Source organism: Anopheles stephensi, chromosome 3, assembly GCF_013141755.1.
Source record: "Anopheles stephensi strain Indian chromosome 3, UCI_ANSTEP_V1.0, whole genome shotgun sequence".
NCBI lineage: Eukaryota > Metazoa > Arthropoda > Insecta > Diptera > Culicidae > Anopheles > Anopheles stephensi.
The window spans coordinates 83,957,331-83,974,993 of record NC_050203.1 but is presented as its reverse complement, the minus strand read 5'-3'; the positions used below and the strand labels follow the sequence as shown (position 1 = coordinate 83,974,993).

Here is a 17,663-nt window from a genome sequence, read left to right as displayed (position 1 = left end):
TTTCCTTTTTATGAGTTTTACTTCTTTGTACACCGATGCTGTACCGGTGGTGGAAATATTTCTTTCTTTTCCACGCGACGGTGGTTCGGTGATGGTGGCTCATAACTCTCAAAAGTCATACGACTCCTGTTGCACGTTGTCGAAGCACGATAGTTGGGATGAAGGTGCGCTGCGGTAGGCACTGTGGGCAATCAAATATAGCTGTTCGTTCCATTACGTGGTTCCGGAAGCGGAAGATCTCAATCTAACGGACGTATATGCGCACAGGTTGTTGAGTTTGGGGAGGCTGATTTTGTGCCGTATCTGGTTGCATGGTGGTGCCGCGAGTGAGGTGCACGTGTGAAGGGAAACCATAGAAGTAGATTGTACCGTATGTTGTTCGTTGACGGTAGGGCTTACTTTTAACCGTTGCTGTCGCCTTGCAAATTGCCTGGAAGGCTATTTTGCTATAGCGTTTACGTTTATTGCACGTTTACAAGGTTTTTAGCTTGTTTGATTCCATTCGAACTCAGCAAAAATCAGAGAAAAAAGTGAGATATGATCGTTGGTGATATGCGAATTGCCTATGCACAGGCGCTCCTCTAATGGTTCAAATATCGAGATATAGGTGGCGCTCTCGTAGACCACTGCCCATTTCAAATAGCCAGGAACATTGCAAAGAACTTTATTTTCATTTACTTTAAGTAGTAAGATAAGATCGCTCATTTTCTTGAGAATATCTTATTCGCAATAAACGCAAATGAAACGACACCGTTCGGCTGGAAACTTTCTCTCGAGGAAGCGAGAAGGTTGTGAATGTGAATGGCACCGTCAAACTAAACGATCCCAACGAGCGCTGGAGAGAAATTGAAAATTGCAAGTGCACCCCAAACCCCGAGGTTCTTCAAAAATTTGACGGACAATCCACTTACCGGCGCTAAATCGAGCAGCAATGCAGAAGCGAAAAGATGGCATGAAGCCGAGAAAAAAAAAGTTTTTCGAAACGTAATTTCGCTAATGCAGGTGCCAGTGGGCCAGTTGGCCATGGGCACGTTTGGCATTAGGATGGCACACCGAGCTTCACCTTTTGTGTATCTGGAAAAGACGAGGAGAGAAAGTGATTTGAAAAGTTTGATAAATGAAATATAGCGCATTTTGTTGTCGGTATGCGTGTTGCCTAACCTTTAAAAGAGTTTTCCAAGTAGAAGTCTCCCTAATGCTGGACGTCATTTGAATGTCGTCAGCTCCTGACAGGAAGATGTGACCAGGCATCAGTTTGAATATTTATTAAGGAACACATGGGAAGGGACACGTGCGGCGATGTTGGACATGTTTTTCATTTTTGTAGAGCTTCGTGCTGCAGATTCCATCCATCAGGTGGGGATTTACATGGGTGAGGCTTTCCCGAGAACTATCCCATTCCAGCTTGCGTCTGGGCGGATTGTCGATGCAACCAAACCCGAGACAGACGCGCGAGTGCAAAGAAGTGCAAAGAAGAACACATATTGAAATTCCCGTCAGCTTGACTGCATTCGTTCACGCTGGCAAGGCAAAGATGGCTCAGGCACGATGGACGACCAAGCGTAGGAAAAATCGCACACAAAGCTCCAGAGAATTCCAAACCCTCCCGTTTCAGCTGGATACGTCGGTGTGGACATGTGTGGCGAAAGATGGAAAGAAAATCCATCTGATTACAAATTGTCCCCGGCGCATGGCGACGTGGACGTTCCGGTCGAATGTTGGGCAAGGCTTATGCGTCAGCCTTTTTCCTGTGTGTGTTTTTGGGTGGTGTGAGAAGCGAATGAAATATTTATCAGACTATGTAGCCGATTGCGGATGCGGAGCTTCTAAGAAAAAGAAAAGTTCGAGAAGAAAAAGGGAACCAAAATCCATAATCCCGTCCCAGACGCTTTCGCATACCGAGCTGAAGGAGGTTGGTTCCCTTAGACTATGGGTGATGAGATTACATCACTGATGCTGATTGAATGCAGCTCCATGTGGAGGTGGAAAGAATTTATGCAGCATCAATTTCGGAAGAGTTATTTTTATTCGCTCGTAGCTAAAGAGCACAAAGTCTTGAAGCTAATTCACACAAAAAGAGTGAAATTCACCCTTACCGGGCATGAATAATCGATTGGAGCAAGAGCAACGATAAAATCAACATTGAAATCAGAACGATTGTTTCGAATGCCCGTGTGCCTGTGCCTGTTGTGTAGGGGTTGTTGTTGACTAATGGTGTTGCCCGCCCGGCGCTTCTCGGGGAGTCCATCCATCAGGCATCGGTTAGGCTAATGAGAACGAGCCATAGCGCATGATGCATTTGCATAGCACGATTGCTGATGAACCTAGACCGCATAATTATCGTTAACAAAATAGTACAATTGCTGTAGCGCGTGTACCGTGGGGACTAATGGAGGGGGCGCCCTATGTTCTCCTGGGTGCTCGAGCGCACGTGGAAAGTGTATGGGAAAAACGGGTGAAAATGGGAAATGTGTTGATGAGCAAACGTGGAACGAGATCGGATGATTCGTTCCATTTCCGTTCGGGGGTTTCCATGTTCGGGAGCTATTTTGTGTAACTGATTCCTATTTTCCTGTTCAAATCCAGGGATTCATCGACTGCGAAGAACTCAATATTCTGGGAATTTTAGAATCATTGTTTGATATCGAGAATACATTGAATTAGCATTAAGAACTTACTCACCTTGTACCACGAATCTGTCATTTCAACTTCAACTTTGGATGATCTCTCGTCCGAAGGTGTTTCCTTTCACATACGCTGGGATTTCCACGGAGCATTACGAAAACTTAAATCGACCGATTTGTTTACGAATGAACCTACCAGTCTATTTAATCATTGCACTCTACTTTTCCCACCTTCAGATATCATCTTCCCGATGGTGTCGATGTGACTCGATCCGTCACGCAACGCCATGTAAGTTGAAAAGCTCGAGAAGGTGCCACGGACATGTGGTGGGGCAGACGATTTGGGTTTTTCCTAAAACTCATACCCCCAGCCCCCATTCCGATACTCCGAGTTCCAGCAACCTTCACGAGAAAACCACCATTCTCGAAAAAACACATACACGAGGTACACGCACGTACGTCCGCTGCCAACATGGTACAATGTTTATCCACCAGTTTTTGGGTGACAATCATATAGAAAACAATCCCCGGTGGTAGTAGTATATTTTTAGTGCAAACCAAAAACACCCAAAACAAAGAAGAGTATGCCTTTTTTGTGAACACGCACAACGACACACCAGGCAGACAGAAATGAACGAAGAATTGCAAAAGTTACTCAACTTCAGGCTGGGCTTTCCCTGGGAGGCCCAATACCAAACACGATGATACACGATGATAACAATAAGTACTTCTATACACACAGCCGTTCACACACGACACTTTTTGTTTTCAGCTCGGCGATTCTAACAAACACACGCACATAAAAACAAAAGTTCCATATTCCAAGTGTCAAAGCTGTCAGTTGCCGGCGAAGCGATAAGAGAGAGGGAGCTTTTCTGTTCTCTGGTATGTTTTCCCGTTTTTTGCGGGAAAACTTGGGTTGGGAACAAAGTGGGGGGTGGGGAAGAAACACACACACACACAAAGCCGACACTTCCGACAGCTTGAGACAATCAGATTTCGGGCAGCCCGGGAAAAAGTGATTTATTTTCCACCTTCTCTCTCCGTGCTTGCTGTTGCTGATGTCACTGATGTCACTAAAAGGTTCAAGCCTAATGTCATTTTCGTCGGCGAGGGATGTAGTAGGTGGGATGCTGTCATGGCGACAATCGCAGCAAGCGATTGTGTTTAATTCGATTGGTAAACTAGATTTGAACTTCAATAGCGTGTGGTGATATGGCATATGACAATTAGGCTTGATTTGGATCGTGATCTTGAGGATTCATTGAGCTTCGTAATTGAAACCTTAATCTAGAAGTTCTCAACCGTTAACAAACAAACACCCATTACTGACTCATCAGAGCCACGCAGCACAGCACAAAGAATTGCCCCATCAACATGACCCAAAGCCAAGTGCTTTCCACTCAATTGATTATGCGAGCACCGGGCCGGGTGTGTGTTTTAGTTCAGTGAGCTTACGAATTTCTCATACTGCCCCAGCGCGAGATGCGGTCTGGGGTGCGACCTTCGCGACCTAGCTTCCTGGCGGCAAATGCGTAGAAGCGTAACCAGTTGGCCCCATAAATCGATGGCTGCGGTGCGGAATGTGAGGCCATGGAAGGGCTTTTTTCTGCAAAAACGACGAACTAGAGCGTGTATGATCCTTTTCGCGTCGTTCACGATGATGATGGAATCGAAGTTGAATGGAGGACGCTGATGCACGTGTTGCTAATGAGCGACAACGTTGCAATCGCGCTTTTGATCCTAACGGGGAAGCTAACGCCCCTCCGGGAAGTTTGTTTGATGCGATTGAACCATTGAGACGCATTCGGAGTGGCATTGTTGAGCTGTTGATTAATTAATTAGTGACGATGTCGCATACACGGACTTCCGAGAATTCCTTCCCATTACGGTAAAACTCGTAATGCTGATTGGTGAGGCAAATGCGGAACGGAGACTTTTTTTGAAGTAGCGCTAACGAAGGCTTCTAGAAATCAATGACGATACTACATGGAGACGCTTTTCTCTTGAAAACAAAAAGAAATCAGTTCCATCCATCATCGTCCCGGATAGCATCAAGAAAAATCAAATCCACATCAGAAACACGTGATGCACGGAAATTCTGGTGGGAAATCCAGCAAACCAGTCCGAAAGTGAACGAACTCCGGAGCCTTTATGCTGCAACATTGCATCGCCGGGCATTACATTGCTGGGGCGCTATACATTTCGTCAGCTGGCGGGTACTGCACTGGAACGCTGAACCAGTTTGCAACGGCGTTCGCTGCAACCATACTGCCATCGAGAACCAGTTAGTGACACATGCATGGATATCGGAAAGCGCCAGCGCTTGAATCTTGACCATCCATCATTCGAGGTCCAAGAATATCTCGTACATCCATCATAATTTGGGGAGTATTTGTGGCGCATTTTTGGGGATGCCTTGAAAAGGCCTGCCAGAGCTAAGAAGGTACGGATATGAGAGATGTTTCAAAGTCAGAACTGAGCGGGTTCGTTCTACGCATTTCCCGTTACTGAGGGGCAACCTTAAACCTCACTCGTTGTACCTCACCGCACGCAAGTCTCGGGGAGGTCTTCTTTGTGACATTAGTCTGCTTTAGGGCTAGCCATGTTTAGGGATGTCGTCCGGTTTGTACGGTACGAGGGTCTACTCTTAAACGAAACGTGCCCAACATAGAGCGACTTGAATGTTTATGGTGCTCAGCCAAACGAGGTAGAGGGGACTCAGGTACTCTGGCTGTTGTTGTTGTTGCTGGTGATCGTAGTTGGTGGTGGTGGTGGTGATGATGGTGGTGGAACGTATAAAAACAAAGGTACGGTCCGGCGGTAGCGTTTAGTAGTGACCGATAGAGAGTTGCGTACGGAGCTTGCGTGTCCGTTGTCCACCATTTTCGCTGTCCGATTCGTGAACGAAAGTGAAAACTAGCCGCGTGGAGTTGAGCCCAGGTGAGAGGGAAAGCGATCAATTGCCGTCAGTGTCCCGAGTGTATCTATGTGTGTGTGTTTGCGTTTCGATTCTTCTGAGTTTGCAACCGATGGAAAGCCAATTTTCTATAGAGCAATGGGAGAGGCATTTTCCGTTGGGAGATATTGGTGATATAATATTGCATTTAAAAAGCGGCGCCCATTTCATAATCCATAGCTGGCCCCATGTGCACTTATTGCACGTGAGGCATTTAAACAGCCACACGATCCATGGACCATCCGGTGCGGTTTTGTCCGTATTGAAATGAAGTGAACGCACTTCGGTTGTGGTTGCTGTGGGTTTTGGCGAGCATGTACAAGGGTAAAGCTTTTTGTGGCGATCGATGTCGCCCGGTGCGCAAAATGTAGACCACGCCGACGACCGACTGGGCGCCCTGGCTTATGTAATTACTGCCGTGGACATCGGGTCGGGCGGCGGTTCGGCACACCACCACCGAGTATCAAGCTCCAAAATTGGACCATAATGGAGGTGGCCGAGGCGACTGGGGCTGAAGTTGAGGGTGATCAACCAGAGGTGCTGGACATTGCAAAAGTGACACCGAAATGTAGCACACGATCGAAGTGATCGTACCCATGCGCTACCGGTGTCTTTGAATGGGCTGGTGGGAGGTTATGTCGCCGCCAGCTATGATGCTTTTTGATAGCGAGATATGGCGTCGACGGGCAGCCGCCTACTTATCCGACGAGGCGAGCTTCTGTGGTGTCCGTGGACTTACGGACACCCCACTACGGTACTTGAGCGTCTAATTAAAATCGTACACATGCAACATGTTTTCTCATTCGGCCAAAGGTCCTCCTGCAGTTGCCGTCTGGACGCTAATGTTGCGGGAAGGTAATCAAGAAATTAGTTTTGTAACACAGACGGGCACACGGTCGACTCGACGGTTGGGATTTTAATTATTATGACACTTTATTGCGTGATGGGACCTGTTTGCGAGCAGTAGGAAGCGGTAAACGAATAATTGCGCGTCGGCTGGCGGCGTTTGGGAGGAGGCCGACTGTAGCCAAAAGTGAGCCATAACAATGTTGGCCAAGTTCATGTCATGGTCAGCCGACGTCAGACCTCGGCTCGGCTGATGTATCACTGTCGCTTTTGTTGTTGAAGACGCATCGACACACCTTTCTTCACGGTGCCTCAGCGGTGTGAAGAAACTTGGTTACGTGTGCAAAAGACGTTAATTTGTTGGTTTATGGTGACCGGTGTCAAATAGCAGAGTGCATCTGTTGCGTGCCGGATCGCGCTTGCGATATTGCTGCCATTTTTATAGCTCTCATCTCTTTCGGTGCGCTCATGACGCAAAGAACCTGGCGCAAAGTGCGCCTTTTGACGTGCGTACGCGTGTAATAAGCATTGGAAAATTATTGACACTGTCGGTTTGTATTTGCTCAGCAACGCTCGGCACGGGTGAGAGGCGCCTGAGCTGAATCACCTTTTTTTATGGCACCGATGAGTTTCGCTCGGACCCTTGAGCCCTTGAAGTGGTCATTGCACGTGGGAGAAGGTGGCGTGGTAATGTGAACTGCAATTAGCATACGAATCATTAGACTTCTAAAGGTTGTGCTCGGTGATTGAGGTTGAGATTTCATTCTTAGGGTTAGAGGTCCCAGGTACGAGGAGACGACTTTGAAGGTTTTGTTAATCGGGTTTGAGGGTTTAAAAATTTAAATCGTTTATTGAGTTACAGCAATGCTTAATGGAGCGAAATGTATAGCACCACACTAACCGCACATCATCAAAGAGTTCTTCGAGCATAGCAGCCCAAAATTGGTTCTCGTTTTTCTTGGAATCGATTTGAATCCATTTTGTTGCGTTGGTTGGTTAACCGTGGAAGTCGACCAGGATGTTTCGCACATCAATTCCACAATCGATTAGACTTTACTCGGTTGGAAAATCGGGAGCTCCAAGCGCGGTTTGAGCACGTGATACACGTGTAGCTACGCATATCTACAAGAAGGGATTTTTTTCTATATTTTGTGTGTAAATATGTAAACCACGAAATTGAATTTATATCCTGTCTTGAAAGCTGGGGAAAATTGTTTTGGAACTCCTTCCTTCTCGCCCCTTACGCAATGGTCGTGAAGAAGCATCCTTCGGGAGGATTTAAATTTTCATAAATTTAAAACATTACACAAATATATCAATTTTATGGATCGCTTACTTTGCAACACCCAAAAGCATGTTGCCGCCTACCGCGGCAACGATTTATCAAGTTTACGATGACCTGATGAAACGCTTGTGCCACAGTCAGACGACATAAAACCGTCAACAGAGAACCTTCGCCACCCTCCGAAGTGAGAGAGGGAGAGTCGATGTAAATTTGGGTAATTTGTCGGATTTACATTAATTACCGGTGCCACTGGAGAGGAAAATCGCTCCGGCGCTTTGACGGTTGAAGAAAGGGACGATAATTTGATTTGGCGAAAAACGTGAAACGTTACCCGCGATGTTTCACCGTCGGTGGCAATGGTGAGCCAGTTCCTGCAACAAACTTGGGGTTTTTCGGTATGCTAATGCAATAATGGTCCAATGCTTGGCGTTATAATAGATGCCAGGCAGTAGCATCTGTAACAGATTAAATTGAATTCAGACGATGACGACGGCGATGGCTGCGGAGAAGATTCTTTAATGATCATCTAATCTCGTTTGGAGAATTATTTAGCAAAAGTATCATTCAGTCTGGAAGGCTCATGCTTCTGTCGTGGATTTTTTATGGCAAAAGAGTGTCACAAATAATAATAATGTTATCGAGTGCTTCGGTAGCTCGTTTAGGGAGAATTCGTTTAACAAATTCGGAGACGATTAAACGATGCTTGTAGAGATGTTGACAAGTTCGATTGTTGGCGAGCTCGTCGAAACATCGTCTGAAGAACAGTTCTTGTCTCGTCTCTGCCTGAACTTGAACCAGCCACTGGGAGACCAGGTCGAATAAATGGTATTTTGGAATGGAATTGTATCCTTCAACGATTCGCTTCGTTTCGCCGCCGCAATTCAACGCCGTAAACTCCTTGCTGGGTCTGTTGTTGGAGCATCACAAAGCGCGAACGCCCCACCCTCGGCAGCCGTACCCGCGTGATTGGAATGGTGATGAGCGATAATTTTTTATGGCGCTCGGAATTTGAACGCAATACGTTGTAATCGCGCTGCAAGTTAGCACGACTAATGGTGGGGGATTAGTGTGAGTTTTGTTGTTTTGTTCGAATCGATCGCGTGAGTTTTACGACCAGAATGTTGAGAGCTGGAAGTGCAATTAAAATGGTGCAAAATTGGGAAAAATAAAACCGTAGAGTTTGGTCCGGACAAAGAATTCATTCTCCCAGTGCTAAGTGTCCATTCAAATCATTTCTCCCGATTCAATCAATGTCTACCTTTAAGAGGAATGATTTAAAATGTAAATCCAACTTCCCCATTGACAAGTTCTAACAATCGCTCTTTCTTCCTTCCAATTCCAGACAGTTCAACAAGGTGAACAAAGACGAGCAGACAAACAGTAAACAGCAACAAAAATCAACAGCACAGCACAATGAAGCACCTGACAATGGTTGCCCTTTTGGCGATGGTGGTGGTGCTGGCCAGCGCCCAGAAGTACACCGACAAGTTCGACAACATCGACGTTGACCGCGTGCTGTCGAACGACCGAATTCTCAACAACTACCTCAAGTGTCTGCTGGATAAGGGACCGTGCACCCAGGAGGGCCGAGAGCTGAAGAGTAAGTAGCTGGTGCGAAGTTGGGGTGGGATTCGGAGGAGGACTCTTTCAAATTTCGCTTTAAATTGATGAGTGCAAGGCATTCAAAATCTCGAATCCTGAAGCAGAATTAGTATCCAAAAATAGTTGGAAACATAGAGATACCGGAAATGGGGGAAAAGAATCTTCAAACTAGCTAATGCTCTTTGTTCAAGATTGATATGGAAAAGAAAAGAAGCTTAGCGAAGCTATGGGAAGAGTCATTTCCCACCCAGAAGTGCATACGAATCCGACCATGCACTCGGCTATGAATGAATGCTAATTCAGAGGGCTAATTTCTCCTTTGCTCCACAGAAACGCTTCCCGATGCGCTGAAAACGAACTGCGAGAAGTGTAGCGAGAAGCAGAAGACCAGCTCCCGCAAGGTAATCGCCCATCTCGAGGACCGTAAGCCACAGGAATGGAAGAAGCTGCTCGACAAGTACGACCCGGAAGGCATCTACAAGAGCAAGTACGAGAAGCTCAACAAGCGATCCTAGAGAGCTAAGGGCAAAGCATCCAGAGGACTTCGAGCGACTTGTTAGCATGAGCACTGCGGAGTGAGGACTTGTTGTTGAAGAATGTGATATAATTGTGTGCGTAATGGTTCACCTGCTGAAGATGCATTTTTGTTTGGAGGAGGATTTTTTGTTTTCTTATACTCATTTTGAACATACGCAGTGTTCCTCACGGAAGTAGAGGATAGGATACGTTGGCAGGTGACGTTGTAAAGAGCCATAATTTATTTGATTTTCTGTCCGAGAATTGATAATAAAACAAACCAACCCCTTAGAATAACAAACATGCGAGTGTGCATCGTTCTGAAGTCGTTTAAAGTTCCGCGTTACTAGGGACAAGCTGGTCGAGAGCGACAGAGTGTGATGAAGATTCTAAGGAAAACATACAACCGCTCGTTCTAACATCCACCATTCCGTTTTGGGGCAGTTGTTTATTATTCGGAATCGACAGGACCGGGGAATTCAATTTCCTGCCAGGTTCCTGCCGTGCAGTACTGTGCAGTCTGACAAGTTCCAGAAAATTACGCAAATTCACCACACCCTGGCACGGGCACGAGTACGGCACGGCGGAGCATAATCGTGTCTATTCCAAGTGTGTAAACATAGTCCATGAATAAATGCATCCACCCGGGGTGGGCGATTGCATGCATAGAGGGAGGGCGGCCAACATGCAGCATGTTTTTTCAGCTCCAATTTTCCCAACTCGGTCCCAGCTCGGAAGGACGCGTCCGTTTCGTTCTGGGCCAGCTACACACATTGCAGTCGATGTCAGACAGCCGGGCAGTCGGTTAGGCAAACAATGCGTTCCGCCTGGCACGGCACACTCGACAAGCGCACAAAGAAGAATGCTATCGTTGATCGGACGTGTCCTTGCGGGACAGAAGCGCCAGCAGCACGTCAACACTCCTCTGCACGCTGCTGCATGCTTATCTCACCCGTGCAATCTTGACTGAAGAAGAGGAGAACAAAAAAAGTGGGACCAAACTTCTAGTTGTTTTGTTGGTTTGAAACGTTACAACCTATTTCATTTCTATTAAGCACGTTGTAGTTGTCGTCAGGACCCACCAGTTCCGGAGTGTTGGGTGTTGTTTACACATTCGGTTCCGCTTCTTCTGGCTTGTCAACGTAACGAACGGGAAGTTGCTTGTTGGTTGAAGTTGGAATAGTAAATAAATATGCAACAGCGGACAGGAATGGGGTGGCCAGTTGAATGGTTACTAAGAGGGTTGATGCAGTCATGGTGACAAGTTGATCCAAATATGCCTTTATCGCCAGTTATTTATGACTCTGGTTGAGGATATAGGAAAAGTTTGCTTAAGCAAAGCTCACGTTTAGATTGGTGATGAGTTGCATGAGGTTTAAATATTGAGGCGCTCTTTTGTTCCTTGGAAGTTGCTTTCATAAACGGAATTTAAAATTGAATCTCACCAGAATTCAGACAAAAAATTTAAAAAATTAACTCCACCCACCTTGTTAAGTTCAAACAGCGATCCAAGCGATCTACGGAGAGCTTTCGAAGCTTTCAAAGATCATCGTCTTCCAAGCGAACCGAGGTTGACAGCTGCGAGTGAGTGCCTGCTCTCACGAGATCAAACCGCAATACCTGCCGAGAAGGGAGTATGAGCGGTCTGAGTGCGCAACCCAACGCAGGCACGTTATAAAACCAAGCTCCAACCGTCGGAACTCGGCCATTTCGTTTGCTCCGGTCTGATCGGTGCAGTGATTGCGTAACCGGCATCTTCTCAGCTTTGTGTGTCTCTGTGTGAGTGTGTGTGAACTTGAAGGACATCGTGCGTCCGTTCGTCCGTACATCCTTCATCATGTGGTGGAAGAAGCTTGGCGTCGCGCTGCTGCTAGTGGTAGCCAGCAGCCAGTACGTGCAATCGCAGCAGGCGAAGGTTCTGTGTTACTACGATGCGTCCAACTTCCTGATCGAAGGTAAGTCACGGTCAACGGACCGGTACGGCGTGGCTCTCTGTCACTGCCGGGTGCGAAATTGAATACGGTGCTGCGAAAAGGTGATGTCATCCGGGGCTGGCACTGTCGACCTAGACCGATTTATGGGCCCACACGGGGACGAGCCTCGAATTGGTAATGTTTGCGTGTGATTGTCGGGTTACTTTTTTTCTTTCTTTCCCACACAACGCTCTTTCCATTTTCAATTGCTTCCTCGGACAAGAGTCCGGGGAAGAGCGTTATTGTTATGGTTGTGATTCGATTTCATGATTAGCCGGTTTGGAGGTTGCCTACTTGCTTGCTACGATCAAGATCAAGAAGCTAGAAGATCGAAGTGATCTTCCGGGAACAATGAAGTTAATTAAAGTTAGCCTACGGAAAGCCGGAAGAAGAAACTACTTAAAATGTTAATAAGCTGCCAGTGATATCAGTGACATCACGAGGGCACGTTTTATTGGAAACTTACTTCACTTACGAACGCAATAAGAAATTTATGTAGATTGCTCTGGTACATTTAATTGTGCTGCATCTCTCTAACGATCTGCCAATTTCGTCCAGCAAGCTGTAATTTGGTTTAACGTCTAGTTTAACAATTCCGAGACCTGATGTCGGGTAGTGGACAATTTGAATACTAAAACGACCTCGAGCACGAGCTCTACACGAGCCGGCCACAATATTTATTCTCCTCAAAGATGATTGTTTGGCCGCAAGCGAGCAAGCAATTATCACCCATCCAAGCGGCACACCGAAGTCAACAAAGTCCAGATTCAACGAAGCTTGACCAATGCTAGAATGTTCTGAAACGCCCCAGACACATACTCTACAAGATTGTAAACAAAGCGCAAACCTAGCAAAAATCACTGCAAATTACGTAAGCAACACAAAAACTCATTTGGTCACCATTTGATAGGTCTTCTAGGTGTATTGGGTAGGAAAAATTCACATCAAATCCACCCCGGTGGGGATTTTTCTGTCTGTGTACTTCGTTCGTTATCGGTTTCGTTCGAGAGCTCAGGTTGGGTAATGGCACCGTTTGGGGAAGAAAAAGTTGGATTCAGCTCACGGAGTTCCACTTTCGCCATTGATTATCACTTTTGGACAGAGTCAAGATTCACTCCCGTGAAACCGACGATAACCTTTTAGCCGGCTGTTTGGATTAGTTTGAACTGGTTGCCCCCGAAGATCACGTAGATCACCGAGCACATGCCGATAAGGAGCCACTCTTACGGTGCAGCTGTGAAGTCTTATAAAAAGAACCTAACCTAAAGAACCTAACCGAATGTTGACACATTTCTGACCCTTACTCGTGTATGCTTTCGTAACAGGATTGGGAAAGGTATCGCTCGCTGACATTGATACCGCGCTGCCCTTCTGTACTCATCTCGTGTACGGCTATGCCGGCATCGATGTCGAAACCAACAAAGCAGTTAGCCGTCAACCGAACCTGGATTTGGACACGGGCAAGGGTAACTACCGTGCGGTGACGCAGCTCAAGAGCAAATATCCTTCGCTGAAGGTGCTGCTCGGACTCGGAGGCTACAAGTTCTCGGAGCCTTCGATCAAGTACCTTACGCTGCTTGAGTCGGGTGCGGCTCGCATCACCTTCATCAACTCGGTGTACTCGCTGCTGAAGACGTACGGGTTCGATGGTGTCGATCTGGAATGGCAGTTCCCGATGAACAAGCCGAAGAAGGTTCGCTCCACGCTCGGCGGTGTGTGGCACGGATTCAAGAAAGTGTTCAGCGGTGACAGCGTGCTGGACGAGAAGGCTGACGAGCATCGGGAGGAGTTTACGGCGCTTCTGCGTGAGCTGAAGAACGCGTTCCGATCGGACGGATATCAGCTGGGTATCACTGTGCTGCCGCACGTTAACTCGTCGGTGTTTATGGACATTCCGGCCATTATTAACTACCTGGACTTTGTGAACATTGCTGCGTACGATCAGCAGACTCCGCTGCGCAACAAGAAGGAAGCGGATCATGCTGCACCTCTGTACGAGCTGACCGATCGTGTGCCCGGAAACAATGTGGATGGACAGGTCCGTCTTTGGTAAGTAGCTATTCTGTCTCATTGACCTATCGATGGATATTAAAAGGTGTGCTTTACTATCTCTCTTAGGCTTCAGGCAAGTGCTCCAGCAACTAAGTTGATCGTCAGCATTCCCACCTTCGGTCGTTCGTGGAAGCTGACGGGTGACTCTGGAATTACGGGCGTTCCTCCACTGCCCGCCGATGGTCCCGCGAACCCTGGTCCCCAGACACAAACGGAAGGCTTCTACAGCTGGGCCGAGGTTTGTGCCATGCTACCGAACCCTAGCAACACCGCTCTGAAGGGTGCCGATGCTCCGCTGCGCAAGGTTGGCGATCCTACCAAGCGGTTCGGATCGTATGCGTTCCGTCTTCCGGACAGCAACGGTGAGCACGGTGTGTGGGTATCGTACGAGGATCCTGACACGGCAGGAAACAAGGCAGGATACGCGAAGGCCAAGAATCTGGGCGGCATCGCGATCAACGATCTGTCGTACGATGATTTCCGTGGTAGCTGTGCTGGCGAGAAGTTCCCGATTCTGCGTGCGGCCAAGTACCGGCTGTAGGGCGTGCTAGAGTTGATTCAGGCAATCGACATGGGAAACGTTGAGTTTTTTAGAGGATAATGATTAATTTTGAATAAAAACATAAAAATGTATGAGTGTAGGAGCCGACTTATCATTTTGTTTACCGTATGAGTGTACCACTTTTGCGAATTACTCGTGAGTAAGTTATGTCCAACGGCACTATCAGTAACAGTATCAGCCGGCTTTTCTTAATTTATTATGATCGTCAGCTGTTCAATTCGTCGAAATCTTCGTCACTCTACGGTCCACCACGAGCAAAACAATCTCGTTAGGGGAGCGTGATCAATTGAGCTACCCTGAAGACGGCGAGAAGTAAACAACCGGCATTATCGTTGGCTAACAAGAAGAGTGACACAGCATCAACAAAACATCATCGCACAACCCTAGGCAGCGGTGTCCAAATAAACGAACAATCGTGTTTATTGCCCAGCTAGAAGAAGGTAAATAAGCATCAAGAAGAGTTCGACACGATCGCGATCTATCGTCTGATGAGATCTTGTCAAGGCGGGTTGTAGCACTATAAATCATCGTAAGGTCGAACTAGTTTCGAACCGGGGTCATCGGGGATCGGGAGAAGACGAAACATAAATCATCACAAAACAAATGAAATTAGACAAATCCAGTTTTTAAGATAGAAACCGGTCCGGCAAATTGAATTGATTGGAAGAAGAAGAAGAAGAGGAAGCTCAAGAGGACTCTCTGGAACTCTCGATTTTGGTGTGCATCAGTGGCTTTGCCTGCTGCTCGTTAATCTCAGACAGTGAGTGATCGAGTGAGAGTGAAGCGATCACTCATCGAGAGTGTTTTAGGACACGATAGGGACACACCAACACTGTCGTGCGTTTGTGCAGCATCCCGCGACTCACCAGCGCTCGTGTCGTTATAAGAGCTGATCTGAACCGGGCCGTTCGTATCAGTTTTCTGTCCGAAGTCGTCGTGGAAGCTGCTAGAAACATCTATCCGTGTGTCTGAGTTCTGCGAGTAGCTGGCAAATATGTGGTCGATGAGGCTAGGCGTCCTAGCGCTGGTGCTGGCATTGTTTGGAGTGTCCGGCACACAGGCACAAAATGCTACCACGGGGCCGAAGGTGCTTTGCTACTACAATGGCAACAATTCGCTGGCAGAAGGTTAGTACAGAACCCTGTGGTACCTTACGCTGTGATTAATTAACGTCACTTACGGTGTTTCTTGGTGTGTGTGCGTGTTAAAGTGATAAGGCCAAGTGGCATTTCCAAGCGTTAGAAAAGGCGTTGTACAGGCACGATCATTTGCTAAATTGGCAGAGTAAATTAATCACTTGATCGCTTGTCTTATCCCGTCTCGATCGTCCCTCCGGTCTGACCTACAGAGATTCTCATGAGCTCTCTCTCTCTATCTCCCTCTTCCTCTCGCTTTCCAGGTCTAGGTAAAGTGACCGTGTCCGATATTGAGCTAGCGCTGCCGTTCTGTACCCATCTTATCTACGGCTATGCCCGAGTGCACCCCGAAACCTACCGACTGTCTGCGCTGAACGATGATCTTGATCTGGACTCGGGCAAGAGCCACTATCGCGCAGTGACGACCCTGAAAAAGCGTTACCCCGGGCTGAAAGTGTTCCTGAGCGTCGGTAACTATTACGATGTGGGCGAAGAGAAGCCGTTCGAGAAGTATCTGACGCTGCTGGAATCGGGCGGATCGCGTACGGCGTTCGTGAACAGTGCGTACTCGCTGCTGAAGACGTACGACTTTGATGGGCTCGATCTGGCCTGGCAGTTCCCACAGACGAAACCGAAACGTATTCGCGGATTCACCGGTAAGCTGTGGCATGGGTTCAAGAAGCTGTTCACCGGGGACAGCATCCTCGATCCGAAGGCGGACGAGCATCGGGAAGAGTTTACGGCGCTGGTGCGTGATCTGAAGAATGCGTTCGCGCACGATAAGTTCCAGATTGGGTTCACGCAGCTCCCGCACGTGAATCAGACCATTTTCCTGGACATTCCCCTCTTGAAGGATAACGTTGACTACGTGAACATTGCGGCGTACGATCAGCAAACACCGGAGCGTAACCCGAAGGAGGGAGACTATACGGCACCGATCTACGAACCGAGTGAGCGCGTCAAGGGTAACAATGTGGACGATAAGGTGAAGGCCTGGCATTCGCAGGGCACCTCACTGGACAAGATCGTCGTCGGTATTGCGACGTACGGACGTGGCTGGCGGCTTACGGGTGACTCGGGCATTACCGGCGTTCCACCGATTCCTGCCGATGGTCCATCTCCGGCCGGACCGTACACCAACATTCCCGGGTTCTATAGTTTTGGTGAGGTGTGTGCTAAGCTACCCAACCCGGGCAATGCTAATCTGAAGGGTGCCGAGTATCCGTTGCGCAAGATCAACGATCCGACGAAACGATTCGGTCCGTACGCGTTCCGTATTCCGGATGAGAACGATGAGCACGGTATTTGGCTGTCGTACGAGGACCCGGAGAGTGCCGGCAATAAGGCGGCGTACGTGAAGGCGAAGGGATTGGGCGGTATTTCGATCAACGATCTGGGGTTGGATGATTTCCGTGGCACGTGCTCTGGCGATAAGTTCCCAATACTGCGGGCGGCCAAGTATCGGCTGTGAGAAGGAGGACGATAGGAGGACTCCAAGTCCCAGCTGGTAGTACGCGCTGTCGTGTGTAGCTTTAAGAAGGATTGTATGACAGATTTCTATCACAAAGACATGACAAAGCTGGGACAGCTTGTTATTTTACGTTTGAATAAAAAGGTTAATATTGATCCATGTTAGTTGGGTGAATCAGATGTTTTATGACGGTTTTCTCCGGGGATTCACTTACAAATTCTTTATTATCGGAAGGTCAGAAAAATAGTGAGGAATAGGGAAGAATGGAAGTAATTGCACCCGTGTGCTGCTGGGACCTCTTGCTGGGACTGCGTCATGCAAAACAAAAACACACAGATGCCCTGTTTGGGTTAGGGGAGCGTACGAGCGAAAGGAAAACACACTCAAGAGGGAAACCCAGCACAAGGTTGGCTTGATTCAGTAAATTTACCGTACCTCGAAAAAACGGATTGCTTGCTTGCGTTTGGAGCGCATTTTGAAAATGGAGTTCGCCCTAAAAACAGCTCTCGAAACCAACAACTTGTTGGAAGCGATTCCGGTGACCGGGACTGGAACTTTGACGGGGCGGGATTTCTTCTGGTTACTTTAGCATTGGCCTTCCGGATGTTTTCCGGGCTGCAATCGCTAGCAGCAAACT

At 47.7% G+C, this 17,663-nt stretch overlaps 3 protein-coding genes across 3 annotated transcripts; all 3 read left to right on the top strand.

Annotated features, from left to right (window-relative positions):
• The first annotated feature begins 5,423 nt into the window (after positions 1-5,423).
• LOC118513796 (ejaculatory bulb-specific protein 3-like) lies at positions 5,424-10,133 on the top strand. The gene is made up of 3 exons (XM_036059982.1): positions 5,424-5,567; positions 9,057-9,314; positions 9,647-10,133. Exons 2-3 carry the CDS (start codon positions 9,128-9,130, stop codon positions 9,829-9,831), a joined length of 372 nt encoding a protein of 123 aa, XP_035915875.1. The 5' UTR covers positions 5,424-5,567; positions 9,057-9,127; the 3' UTR covers positions 9,832-10,133.
• A 1,378-nt stretch (positions 10,134-11,511) lies between these two features.
• On the top strand, positions 11,512-14,501 carry LOC118513795 (chitinase-like protein Idgf4). Its single transcript, XM_036059981.1, has 3 exons — positions 11,512-11,787; positions 13,131-13,854; positions 13,924-14,501. Exons 1-3 carry the CDS (start codon positions 11,670-11,672, stop codon positions 14,396-14,398), a joined length of 1,317 nt encoding a protein of 438 aa, XP_035915874.1. The 5' UTR covers positions 11,512-11,669; the 3' UTR covers positions 14,399-14,501.
• A 355-nt stretch (positions 14,502-14,856) lies between these two features.
• Positions 14,857-17,205, top strand: LOC118513794 (chitinase-like protein Idgf4). The gene is made up of 2 exons (XM_036059980.1): positions 14,857-15,546; positions 15,819-17,205. Exons 1-2 carry the CDS (start codon positions 15,414-15,416, stop codon positions 17,024-17,026), a joined length of 1,341 nt encoding a protein of 446 aa, XP_035915873.1. The 5' UTR covers positions 14,857-15,413; the 3' UTR covers positions 17,027-17,205.
• Positions 17,206-17,663: the final 458 nt, after the last annotated feature.

Bases quoted from the DNA above. Each gene is read 5' to 3' on its own strand.
- LOC118513796 (XM_036059982.1), top strand. From the start codon at position 9,128: ATGAAGCACCTGACAATGGTTGCCCTTTTGGCGATGGTGGTGGTGCTG. The intron at 9,315-9,646 runs GTAAGTAGCTGG...TTTGCTCCACAG, and splicing joins GGAGGGCCGAGAGCTGAAGA to AAACGCTTCCCGATGCGCTG.
- LOC118513794 (XM_036059980.1), top strand. From the start codon at position 15,414: ATGTGGTCGATGAGGCTAGGCGTCCTAGCGCTGGTGCTGGCATTGTTT. The intron at 15,547-15,818 runs GTTAGTACAGAA...CTCGCTTTCCAG, and splicing joins CAACAATTCGCTGGCAGAAG to GTCTAGGTAAAGTGACCGTG.
- LOC118513795 (XM_036059981.1), top strand. From the start codon at position 11,670: ATGTGGTGGAAGAAGCTTGGCGTCGCGCTGCTGCTAGTGGTAGCCAGC. The intron at 11,788-13,130 runs GTAAGTCACGGT...CTTTCGTAACAG, and splicing joins GTCCAACTTCCTGATCGAAG to GATTGGGAAAGGTATCGCTC. The intron at 13,855-13,923 runs GTAAGTAGCTAT...TATCTCTCTTAG, and splicing joins GATGGACAGGTCCGTCTTTG to GCTTCAGGCAAGTGCTCCAG.